The sequence below is a fragment of the Festucalex cinctus genome, chromosome 13 (genome assembly GCF_051991245.1).
Source record: "Festucalex cinctus isolate MCC-2025b chromosome 13, RoL_Fcin_1.0, whole genome shotgun sequence".
In the NCBI taxonomy this organism is placed as follows: domain Eukaryota; kingdom Metazoa; phylum Chordata; class Actinopteri; order Syngnathiformes; family Syngnathidae; genus Festucalex; species Festucalex cinctus.
The window spans coordinates 21,727,732-21,741,199 of record NC_135423.1 but is presented as its reverse complement, the minus strand read 5'-3'; the positions used below and the strand labels follow the sequence as shown (position 1 = coordinate 21,741,199).

At 40.1% G+C, this 13,468-nt stretch overlaps 1 protein-coding gene across 1 annotated transcript; it reads left to right on the top strand.

The window, feature by feature from the left end:
• The first annotated feature begins 99 nt into the window (after nucleotides 1–99).
• Nucleotides 100–12,495, top strand: coq8b (coenzyme Q8B). The gene is made up of 16 exons (XM_077541963.1): nucleotides 100–222; nucleotides 691–881; nucleotides 2,048–2,189; nucleotides 2,423–2,628; nucleotides 2,884–2,950; nucleotides 3,017–3,088; nucleotides 3,692–3,811; nucleotides 3,904–3,989; nucleotides 4,201–4,341; nucleotides 4,403–4,484; nucleotides 5,176–5,269; nucleotides 6,023–6,164; nucleotides 6,395–6,502; nucleotides 7,417–7,482; nucleotides 7,566–7,652; nucleotides 10,935–12,495. Coding segments are annotated over exons 1-16 (1,911 nt in total). The 5' UTR covers nucleotides 100–221; the 3' UTR covers nucleotides 11,241–12,495.
• Nucleotides 12,496–13,468: the final 973 nt, after the last annotated feature.

The window sequence follows — 13,468 nt, the reverse complement described above, 5'->3', positions numbered from 1 at the left end:
CTTCAACAATTCTCTTTTTTTTATTGGCCCCAAAACAACGCCCCTTATCTCCCTTTTTCCAATTATTATTCTTGGGAAATGTGATTGGATCGCTATGATGTTGGTCAAAACTTCACTTCCGGGATTCCGTAACGTTGCATACATACCACAACCTCAAGTGTCAATTGCAATACGTAATATAATATACACGTAAGGTCAACTGCGCCTATTCTAAAATATAAAGTAAGTATAACTATTCGTTAATATTGCATTCGTTATTACATTTTGAGAATAAATGTGCGTGTGTCAATTTCGCCCGTACCTGCTCTTGTTTTCGGACGAAACAACAGGGTTAGCATAAAAATGTTGGAAAGGCGGTCGTTTGGGTTTTAGCGAAACTAACAGAGGTGTTTTGCCACTTGTTCCTACGCATGCGTGATTTTCAATACTGCTTACTGCATTAAGTTGGTCAGGCGAGCACGCGATATTATCAGCATGTCAACATTAACTCTATCACGGGTTAATGACAAACAACCCTGAAGAATAACAAACATAAAGCACAGGATGTTATTCATTGATCATTAGAGTAACAATTATCACTGTGTGTATGTTATCTCCACAAAACAAAATTCTGCAAACATATTGTAAAGGGTTTCAAAATGCTTTTCCTCATCTATTCTCATGGTATCACTTCTCCGCCTCTCTGTCCAGTGTCCGCAGTGATGATATCAGAGGTCCTGCAGGTACTACGCGGGGCAAATAAAGTAGGATGTGCTCTTATCACCACCCAGAGGGAACACCTCAGATTAATGGCGTGCAACTCCTCACTGGGAGCAGGAGTTAAAGTTGCCCAGGAAGTGTTGGAAGGTCTTGTGGGCAACTTCATGGGTGGCAGCAACACGGTGAGAATTCATGTACTGTGTTTCTCTCTTGCAAATGTCATCTTTTTTTAAGGATTATTTGTGACACTTGTGAGGAATAAGCAGCTCGAAAAATGGATGGATGGCTGGATGGATATTTGAAAGAAAAAACAACTAATTATGTGACTTGGTGATGAAGTGCCGACCCATTGTTTTCAAAATGTTTGAAAACAACTACTGAAGCAAATTATGTGGATGGATTGCAGCTATTAGGGGTGTGAATTGCCTAGTACCTGACGATTCGATTCGCATCACGATTCATAGGTCACGATTCGATTCGATACCGATTAATCCCGATACGAATTCATAAGTCGATTGTTGCGATTTTTTTTTTTAATTCAAATTTAGAAAATACTAATCAGTAAACATGTACAGTGTAAGATTTGTATGAAATGTATTATTTATCTGATACAGGTTGTAATCTGTTTCATGTTTGAACAGCATTGAAATAAAATATTAAGGCTAACTGTTCCATTAATAGAACATTCTTTCATGCTTAAGGTGTGAATCCCAAGACGTTTTGGTGAATATTTCTCCATCAAATATGGATGTTTAAAAATCGATTCGGCCGCCTACATTTAGCTATTATGCTGCACACAGATGGAATAGGCTACCAACAGAAGTGAAGTCAGCCCCGAGTGTAAATGCTTTCAAATCCAGGTTAAAAACTTTGCTTTTTTCTTATACCTTTGATTAGGGACTTTTAAACAGCTTTAGTTAAGTTTTTTTTTTTTTTTTTTATAATATTAATTATATATATTAATATATTAATATTATTTTAAACTTCCTTATGTTAAATGTTTTAAAGTTTGTTGAATAATGTTTTAAGATTGTTATTGTATGTTTTTTGTTTTTTGTTTTTTAAGTAAATTTTGTAACCTATTTTTATTTTTTATTTTTTTCCTCTGAATGTTAACTACTGTTTTTTGATGCTTATGTGTTGTCTTTCCTTCTGTAAAGCACATTGAGTTGCCTTGTGTATGAAATGTGCTATACAAATAAACTTGCCTTGCCTTGCCTTGCCTTGCCTATTGAATCGATTCGAGAATTGCGCGATGTAATATCGCGATATATTGCCGAATAGATTTTTTTTAACACCCCTAGTAGCTATATTGCAATTTTGTTTACATTTCCAATCATGTCCTCAGCAACAGTCAGTCAAGGAGGATGTCTTTCCTGACATGGAGGGCTGGGAAAATGTGGATGCTGATGAAGCTACCAAATGGGCTGTGGGCTCAGAGTTCCCTCCTGATATTAATGACAAAACACAGACAGACGACAGTGCTCCAGGTATTGTCGGGACCTTTGTGTTATCACCATAGTAGCAAAAAACTAGACATGTTTATACTGTAACTATTTTCATTCTTACTGCTCAAGTGCTGTCACGCACTGAGCTGCCACAACATGATGTGCATCATGAATTATGAAATGAATAACATGACAAATATTAGATGCCAGTATGGCATAAGAGCGGGCCTTACTGACAATTACTTACTGTGATGTATGTCTTCTCCCTATGATAGGAATGCATCCTGGTCCGGGAGCAGCTTCATCTGGTCCTGGCTGGCCGGGACAGAACAAACGCTTCCTCCATATGACGTTTACCTCACATAGATTCTACCAGCCAACTAGATGTGTCCATGATACGGTGGTTACCAGACTCACACCAGAAGATATTAAGAAGGCCCGGGAGGCCAAGCAGGGCTTTGTTAAACCTGCTCGGCAGAGGGTTTGTCAAGTTACTCACTACTATTTACTTTAATGGGTTATTGTCATACTGAAGTAAACCTTAACATCTGAGTAAATCCCATGACTACATTTTTGGTCTATTAGCATGTATCGTTTACTTCTTTATAAACACCATAAATTTTATTTACTTCTACTGTATTTTTGGTGGATCCAGTATAATGAACATGCAGTACAATGTGCGTGTGACGGGTAATGTCGTGTTTACAATGTAGTATTGTGGTTTGTCTTCCTTTAGCTGAATGACCGTGCTAGAGAGAGGAAGGTGCCTGCAACAAGAATCAGCAGGCTGGTTAATTTTGGAGGTATAAACAATGCATTGTGTGTAAAATTTGCCAAGCCACTCAACATCAAAAATATCTCTGCCTCAGGACTGGCAGTTGGTCTGGGGATTGGTGCCATTGCAGAAGTAGCAAAGCAGTCACTGGGAGGAAAACAAAAAGGTAATTTCCCCCTGTCCCAAGTTTTAACATTCTCTGAAAATGGCTTTTAGGCTGGTAGAGAGGTAGAATGCTTGGAGACGAGGGTTGGGAACGATCAACTAATTTAATCGGTTATTTGTTTGTCAAGGAGAGAGATACAACTGCATCAGTAGGAGACTCCAGTGTCCTCTGTTGATACAAAAATCTACCAGTGGGCGGGGCTATCGTGAGTCGCATGAGGCTTTACAGTTGTTATAATAAAAATAGCAAGCGCTCTCATGCTGCGCTACATACATGATAACATTATGCCTACAATCAAAAACAGCAGTGTTCCGCAGTAGCGACTCTACTATGCTAATTTACATTTTTCAGTAGCATATCAAAATAATTATCGTATTGAATCTAATCATATCGCTCTCAAACATAATCAAATCGTGTCAAACCCTTCCAACCCGAAATATATTGCTTTTTTTTTTGTATCAAATTGTAACCTGTGTTTCGAGTCATGTATCGACTTGTCCTCATGCCACAGATTCCCAACCTTAATGAAGACAGGTTGAAACTTCTAAAATGTGTTTTTTCCTTGTCCTATTTTTCAAATGTCCTCACCCTTGACTCTTGTAGATATGAATGCCTTGCTAGACTCGCCCCTCCTGTCAGAAGCCAATGCGGAGAGAATTGTCAACACACTCTGTAAAGTTCGTGGAGCTGCACTTAAGATAGGACAGATGCTAAGCATACAAGGTAATCATGGTATAATGATGCTTCATACTTTTCATACAGGTGACTGTTTAAATATTTACCTCAGAGGCTTTTGTATTGTTTCCCCTCCCCAGACAACTCCTTCATCAACCCGCAGCTTCAAAAGATCTTTGAAAGAGTCCGACAGAGTGCAGACTTCATGCCAATCTGGCAAATGAATGTAAGTAGGAATTGTGCAGAATTTTCAACTGCAGATATACAAAGGCATACGGTGCATCTTTAAATTAAATATGAATTTTACTAAATTGTGTCTTAGGAAGTTTTTGCCCGACACCAGCAAAATTTAAACTTCAAGCCAAAGGCTTTCAATACTTATGTACTGTACATGTGATTTCTTAGTTTTGTTTCGCCCTTGTTCGCCATATTTACAGAATGTATTAGAGAAAGAGCTGGGTCCAGGTTGGAGAGAAAAGCTGTCATCCTTTGAAGACAAACCCTTTGCCGCAGCTTCCATTGGCCAGGTGCATCACGGGGTTTTGAAAGATGGCAGAGAAATCGCAATGAAGATCCAGGTAGGTTTGAAATGTAACGTTATCGTCATGCATTTTGTTGACCTTTTTGTTTTCTACCCAGTACCCCGGAGTGGCAGAGAGTATCCATAGTGACATAAACAACCTGATGTCAGTGCTGAAATTGAGTGTGGTTCTACCTGAAGGTAACACTTGTTTCTCCTGTTTTAAATATAAAATCTTTTTTTTTTTTTTTACTGTCTCAGTGCCTTAGTCATTTGATGTAATGTATAATGTCTTAATGTTATTTATTAAATTGCAAGAGGACTGAATACTGTCTGTAGTAGGGATGTGTGGGTCACAATTTATTTACATCAGAGTCCGCATCTGAGTCACTGCCAATATTAAGTCTCATTTGGCAACATCTTTGTGCCTCTGAATTATTTTGTCACTTAAAAATTAAGAACATCAATTTTTTTTTTATATAAATTTTGCCCAACACAGACCAGATGAAAATTACATGATTAGCCCCAATTTTCGATCACATGATATGGAACAACTGTCATCTATACTTGTTTTAATCGTAGCATTTTTATATTACACCACAGGGTGGTGCTGTTGTCGTCATCTATTGCCTCAACATACGTTATATTTTGTTGAGGAGTAGTAATTTTTGGGCAAGTGTTCGTTTTTTGTTGTTGTTTTTGTTTTGTTTTTAAGAAAAAACAGGAATGTTTTGAACATACCCCATGTTGTTTGTTTTTTAACCTCAAAAGCTTTCATGGAGGTTAATAATTTGTTTATAGTTACATAAACTATTCCGCTGCATTTTAAGACAATTCTGACAACTTCCTTGCTTTCGAATCTTTAGTTTTGCATGTATTTATTCTTTTCGAGGCCTTTTTGCAGACAGCAGCTTAGAGGTTCTTCAGAGAGAACTAGCATGGGAGTGCGACTATGAGAGGGAAGCCGAGTGTGCCAAGAAATTTAGGTAAGTTTGTGTATTGGATTAAATATTTGATTCCACTGAAAGTCAAGTTATGATTTTCTAAAATGTCACAATGATCAATAAACGTAAAATGGATTACATGAAGCATTTCATTTTTCAAGTTGTCTGTTATTTACTTGCTGAGGTAACAACATGAGAACTTAGGAGAAAGAAACTCCAATTTTGGAGTAGACAGTGGATATTGACACTAGATATGTGATAAGCAAGTGAAATATCGATACAGATTTTTGTTTACAAGGAAAATAGTTTTAGATTGTCACATTAAACAAAATGCCATAAGTTTATCGTCACGTTTCAGCATAGACTATAGAGTTTCAAGATGTTTTTTTTTTCTTTTTCTTCTGCCACTAAGATCTGTTTATTTTTTTGTAATATGTTGCTGTAGGTACCGTTACGCATAAAAAAAAATTAATAATAAAAAATACATCACCGATTTTTGTGCTGGTGCAAGGTTGACCTCATTAAACTTTGGTCCAATTTTGAGTATTTTAATTAAATTAATTATAATGTAATTTGAGTATAACTTTCCATGATGGAATTACCAATGTGGGACAGTGTAGCATCAGATTCCGAAGGTACAAAAAGCTTGAGTTGTATGAAAGTCATATTTGACTGAATGATTTTACATTACTGTACACGGTATCCGAGTCAGAGGTCAGTTTAGAATTGCACTAAACTGAGGGTGCTTGTATTTCTTCTATACATAAGGATAATATTTGTATCAATGGCATCCAGATCACTGCTGGAGGGGGACGCATTTTTCGAGGTTCCTGAGGTGATCGATGAATTGTCAACACGCAGAGTGCTGGCGATGGAGCTGGTGCAGGGGGTTGCGCTCGACGGATGTGTCGACCTGGACCAGGACACCAGGAATCAGGTCTGAATTCATTCAAACCGTTTTAGATCAGAGGGGCTTATGATCACAGAACTTTTTTTTTTTGATTATTCGTCTTTGTTCTAATAATGTCACATTTACTTTATCATTCCAAAAACAAAATACTGTTATTTTAGACTCATGAGAATTTGTGTCAGCCATCAGACCTGAAAACGATATCCCTCTTGTGGTATTAATGATCAAACACACATGTCTCCCTCCAAAATTTTCAGATCTGCTTCAACATCCTCCAGTTATGTCTCAGGGAGCTTTTTGAGTTCAGGTTCATGCAGACGGACCCGAACTGGGCCAACTTCTTTTACAATTCAGAAACAAACAAGGTAAGAAGGGCTAGTATGTTACATAATTACTAAATGCTGACTTGTATGAAAATCTACGGAAGCATCGATCTGCCAATGTGGAGTAAACATTTTTGGCTAGCGAGTATGTTCGAACGTACTCGCAAATATATTCAAACATACTTGCAAATATGTTTGAACGTATTGAAATATGTTCGAACATACTCGCAAATATGTTTGAACATACGCGCAAATATGTTCGAACATACTCGCAAATATGTTTGAACAAACTCGCAAATATGTTTGAACAAACTCGCAAATATGTTCAAATGTACATGTAGGCTCGATGCTACAACGTTAGCATACCTTTTTAGGCATTTGGGTCACATTACTAATTCATTAGAAAATCAAGTAGACAAAAAAAAGTGTTTATTCATAACTTTTACGATTTATTATGTCTGTCGTGCATGATTTAGGTTCGTCATTTTTTTTCACTCGTGCATGCGCAAATAATACCCCTTGGCATTATCGGAAGGTATGCTAACTTTGTAGCATGTAGCCTGCAAATATGTTCGAACGTATTTGCGAGTAGGTTCAAACATATTTGAGAGTATTTGCGAGTCTGTTCGAACTTATTTGCGACTATGTCCGAACTTATTTGCGACTATGTTCGAACATATTTGCGACTATGTTCGAACATATTTCGATAGGTTCGAACATATTTGCGAGTATGTTCGAACATATTTCGATAGGTTCGAACATATTTGCGAGTATGTTCGAACATATTTGGGAGTATGTTTGAACATATTTCAATATGTTCGAACATATTTGCAAATATGTTCGAACATATTTACGAGTATGTTCGAACATACTCGCCAGCCAAAAATGTTTACTCCACATTGGCAGCTATACGTTTCCGTAAAAATCCGTCAACATGCAAATCAAAATTTCTTCAGGTGGTTCTGTTGGATTTTGGAGCATGTAGAAGTTACCCGGAATCGTTTACAAATGACTACATAGAGGTAAGACTGATCTAAAAATATGTAATTGGGATTTGGTTTAGGTTTAAAGTTGCTTTTATCTTTTGCGTGACTATTGTATACAGGTGGTGTATGCAGCTTCTGTCGGTGACCGAGAAACTGTTCTCTCTAAATCCAAAGACCTGAAGTTCCTGACAGGTTTCGAGACCAAGGTAAGATAAAATAGTTTCTGCTGTTGTGTTGATTTATTTTTCATAAGGTTTAGACTTCACCTTACGTGACTCTATTATTACTGCATCCCCCTTCCTCTGCTTGATGTGGCTGTCATATCTCATAATCCTCATTCAAATCTGTATCCATTTTTTGCTAAAGATTCTTGTTATGGATTTAATGAGCCCATGTCATGTCATGTCATGTCATGTCATAGACAGTGTAGGAGCCTAAATTCTAATTTTGAGTTAAGAAATATGTGGATAAAGGTGATTTGAGTTAATTCTGACAAAAGTATATTATTTGTCCCTCCATTCCCTTTTTTAATGCACCACACATATACATATTCATTTTTTGGGGGGGGATACGGGTGTGTCGGAATAGGGGAAAATTTTTCCCTCTGCTCCGACTCACCTGCTCCCAATTTTAATGCACCACACGCACACACTTGTATATACACTGGGTGGGGCCACATTCACGGTGTAGGGTAGAGCTCGCCAGTCGGCGAGCTGGCGGACTCAGTAACAGGGTTAGGTGTCACTTGTACTCTGGCGTGACGACCGGGGCCTCTCCCCACCGGGCTCGGTGTTCTGGTGTTCCGCCTTCTCCCCTGGTGCTTCCTCCTCTGCTTCCCCCCTCCCGCCGCTGTGCAAATCTCGCGCGGCTGGAGGTGGGGTGGGCACATCTTCCCTCTCTGCGCTGCTGCCCGGTGCCGGTTTCCGGGGGGGGTGGGGGGTTCTCGCGGGGGGCCGGGTTCGCGGGGGGGGGTGGCGGCCGTCGGGGGGGGGCGGCTTGTTTGGGGGGGGGGTGGAGGTATGGGTGGGTGGGGGGTTGGGTGCTGGGGGTCGGGGTGTGTTCGGGGGTTTGGGGGTCGGGGGTGGTGGGGCCTGGGTCGTGGTGGATGGCGGGTTTGGGTGGGGTGCGGGGGGGTCGTGGGGGGATGGGGGCTGGGGACCGGTGGGGCGCTGTGGGGGCCCGCTGGGCCTCGTTCTGCGGCCTTGGGCTCGGGGGTGTGGGCCGGGGCTGGGGCGGGGGTGTTCCGGGTGTCTGGGTCGGCTCGCCGACCGGTGTCCGCTCGGGTGGCTTGGGGGTGGCCTTGGTGCTGCCGCGGCCTGGGGATTCCGGGGGGGGGGGGGGGGGGGGGGGGGGGGGGTGCTCGCTTTGCTGGACCGCGGTTGACGGCTTCTTTCTTTGGTGGTGGTCCTTATGCATGCCAGATCCATCGCACCAGCATCTACTGAAACTCAAACAGAAGTTGCCTCTCCCTCCCACAGCCCCTTGAATCAGTGGGTGCTGGTGTCTGTGGATCTCACTTTGCTTTATCTATCCTTCCCTCCTTCCTCTCTTTAGTTTTTCCTCTGGTCACTTGAGATCTCAATTTATTGGAAGTTTGAGGTTTCTGGGGTTGGCATAAGACTCCGGTTTTGTAACCACGCAGGAGGGGTCTTGTTGGTGCTGGACTTCACTTTGATGGATTGGATGTACTGGCTTCTATTGATCTCACTCTGCCTTATCGATCCTTCCCTCCTTCCTCTCTTTAGTTTTTCCTCTGGGCTCTTGAGATCTCGCTAAATTTGCTGGAATTTAGAGGCTTCCGGGGTTGGCGTAAGACTTTGATTTTGTAATCATGGGGAAGGCAGGAAGTGTTTGGTCGGTGCTGGATGTCACTTTGATTTACCTTTCTTTTCTCTTTATTTCTTTTTTTTTCTGACCTTTTCTCTGGTCTCCTGACCATTTAAATCTCACGACTCTGGCAAGATTCTGAAGTACCTGGTTAAGGCGAAGGGTAATGGGATATTTATAAGGTTTTAGGTGAATGAATGAGTATAAATTTATAAGTATTTGCACGCACGCACACGCACGCACGCAAACGCACGCAAACGCACACACGCAAACGCACGCACGCACGCAAACGCACGCACGCACGCAAACGCACGCACACATACACACACACAAAAAAAAAAAGAAAAAAAAAAAAAAAAAAAAAAAAAGAAAAGAGCAATGATGACAAGACGTTGAATCGGTAAGACTACCGAATGAACAATTCTGAGCTCTTAAAAAAAAAAAAAAAAAAAAAAAAAAAAAAAAGTATATTATTTAAATTATTTACAATTTGAAAGGTTTATTATTTACATGTGGAGTGAATAGTTAAAGGCAATAGTTTGTTTTGCATTTAAAATGTGTGAATTTTAGCATGTAATGTGCTTTCATTGCAGCATTGTTTCGGTAGGATCTATTTTTTACTGTCTTTAGGCGGAGGGATCTGTGTGGTGCACGGGTAGTGTGGTCAGGCAACGTGGAGTAGAGCCACACAGTTTTTTGACCTCCGAATCTCCGAATCTCCTTAAACTCTTTAGTTACGACTCTTTTGGTATTTCTTTTTGTGTATGTCATTTTTGTACAGTTGATTTATTTTTACTAAAGTTAACAAAACAAAGACCAGCGTTTGGAGTTTTCTTTATTCATCGACGAAGCCGTGGACACAAATAAGGAAGTGAATTTGGAGCGTGAAGCTAAAGCTTTACTAGTTAAGAACCTACAGACAGAGGAGAGAGAGATTGATGGTGAGGTGTGTGCACTTTGTGTGTCACATTTCAACTTGACCTGAGATTATGACCCTGACACCTCAACCAATAACAGTGGACTGACCTCACAAATGTCCTAAAAAGAGAATGGACAAGAATTCCAATTAGATAAGAACTGTACCTTAAAAAAAAAATGTGGAAGTTCAATTCAAATTTGTTCTAGTTGTCCGAGGCTCGTATTGTGCATCTTAGGTTTGTTTGAGTTTGAAATAGGGATGCACGATAATGCTATTTTCAACCGATACCGATAAACCAATGATTTAGAAGTGCCGATGTCGATGACCGATAAGTAAGCCGATAATTGTTTGCGAAATTAACTTGAATACAAATGTACTTTCGACTCTTACTATAAGTCTAACAAATAAATTGAAACATTGTATAAACTTTGCACAATGTTTCAATGTATGTAAAGCACCATGAAGCTGAATTTTATTGATATGAGCCACAACCACAACAGATGGACCAACATGGCATGTCTATAATTATTGCTGGATTTCTTTATTATCTGGTTTATCTGTATGAAATCAAATTGCCGATAATTATCGGCAGATTTTTCTATTATCTGATTTATCTGTTTGACGTCAAATTGGTCGATAAGTGCCGATAATTATCGGCCACCGATATTATCGTGCATCACTAGTTTGAAATGGTGCATTTCAGCATGCACGCCGAGTTCATTCTCAACACATTTGCCACCAGGCTTTCAAAGACGCTCACGTGGAGGCCGTGATGATTCTCGGCGAAGCTTTTGCATCTTCCGAGCCCTTTGACTTTGGCACCCAGAGCACCACCCAACGCATCCAAAGCCTCATCCCCGTCATGCTGCGACACCGTCTCACTCCTCCTCCAGAGGAGACCTACTCCCTCCATCGCAAGATGGCCGGCTCCTTCCTCATCTGCTCCAAACTGAAAGCACGCATCACGTGCAAGGACATGTTTCTGGATGTGTACAACGCCTACAACCAGAGGAGGCAGGCTGAGCAGGTAGCACAGGCCAGCGTGTAGACAACTCCCAGGGGATTGGCAGCTGAGCAGGCTTTGATACTGTGATGGAGGATTACAGTACAATCTCTCTGACTATGATGTTATTCTCTTATGATTGGGCTACTGTGGTCAGTTTCTCCCTGAGTCTCAGTTTGACTGCTGATTAACTAATGGTGCTGCAATATTATTGTCGCCCTGTGATTCATCAAGGTTCCACTAAGCTTTCATGACTGTATATACCAAGCAGCCTGGGGCGGCAACCTTAAATACTCAAAAAGCCATTTGGACTGCCTCTCGAAAAGGGGAAGAAAAAAAGAAAAAACACTGGGAGCTGCAAAATCCTTTGACATCTGAAATGAGGATTACACTGCACATATTGTTGTTCTTTTTTAACCCTTTTGTATAAGAAACTATAGTGTGTTGCATGAATCAGTGAAGTTGATCTGCTCCAGGAAACGTGAAATTTTATTAACAATTTGACCAAAAATATCTTTACAATAGGCTTTTTATTTGACCATTTATGACTGAAAGATCTTAAAATTACTAGATTAAAACCTTAGCTCTTCACAATGAGTACTCCTGCAAGCTTCTGGCCAATAGTTTTAAGACTGGATTCGGGTTCAAATTTCACGTCCTCTGTCTGCAGATGTGTACGTGAAGGGCCTTCGGTGCCGGTTGACGCGGTTCGCTCCCCCGCCTGGGAGACCCCATGTGGCTTACATGAAGTAAGCTTGTGTGTGATTGAGTGAGTGGTTACAAAAAAAAAAAAAAAAAAAGTGTACGTAAAGAAGGGTGTGTGCTCTTTCCTTTGTCATCAACAGGTGGCAGTAGCGATTTGAAATAGAATTTTCTTCGTTCAGTAAATTTAAGTAAAACAAGATCTCGTCAGGCTCTCACTCTGAAAAAGATGCTTTATTCTAGCCTGCTTTCAAATAAAACAGTGAATGTCGTCCTTGTATTTATAAAATTGAAGCCAAACTTAAATTATCCGCATGTTGTGACCCAAAACTGTGGTTTGCTTCTGTGTTCCGTTATCATTTTATCACATGGGGAGCTTGCAGTCAGCTGTCAACTTGAAATGAAAAGGAAAAATTCATTTAAATATACTGTATAAATAGCCAATTAGAATATTTACATTACATGGTGTTAACCTCCCCGCACAGCATCGGCACATCAATGGCGCACTTGTAAGATATCACCTTCATTTTCATATGCCATTGTAAACTGTCACCTGTGAGGCTATATTTGTTTGTTGTAATAAAGCTCATGTATAGCATTAGGTTTCTGAAGACCCTTTTTTTTATATATTTATCTGTGGTTTACCTACCCAGGAGCCAGGTGTCACACATTGGAGGTTGTAATGCATTATTTGAACTACTTTTTTTTTTTTTTAATTATTATTTATTTTAGTTACAAGAGCACCATCATTTTTAAACAGAATTATGATGATGCAGATTTTTTTTTTAATGATGTTCTTCCCTCCCCATTGCTTATGATTCTTATGATTCTTTTTTTTAGTTTGTTTGTTCTTTATGTCACTTAGACAGGTTGTAACTATTCAATTTCTTTGCACCTTTGTGGGACAATGACGAGCGATTCTTGTGTGAGATTTGTGTCTTCCTTGCATATTGCAAAGACATAAACAAACGGTAATTTAAACAGTAAATTTCTAATTTTTGTGAACATGAGTGAGAATGGCCAACAAATGTAGAGCATAAACCACCTCTTCCCCATATTGGTGAAATATGCTCACCATGATTCTGAATGAGTGTGGAAAAAATGGATGTTTGGATAATGTTGGTAATGTAGATTGGCGAACCTGTAATAGGAATATCCATCCATCCATTTTCTTGACCGCTTACTCCTCACAAGGGTTGCGGGGTGGGGGCGCTGGAGTCTGTCCCAGCTGGTTTCAGGAAGTAGGCGGGGTACACCCTGAACTGGATGCCGGCCAATCGCAATAATAGGAATAGAAGTAAATGAATGTGTCTATTAATTGGAAATAATGATATGGATGTGTTCATCCTGTCATGATCCTCATTTGTTTCGTGTCTGATTTAGTTTTGCTTCATTTTATGTCTTGTTTTCGTGTGGTTCATGTCTTTCTCATTATGGTTTTGTGTCCACCTGTGTGTCAGCCCCTGTGTCCACCAATCAGCTCCCTCAGCCACTCGTGTTGTGTCCAGGTGTTTCGAATTGTCTCGTTGCTTTGCTTGTATTTAGTTCCTGGTTTTTGTTCAGTTCTTGTT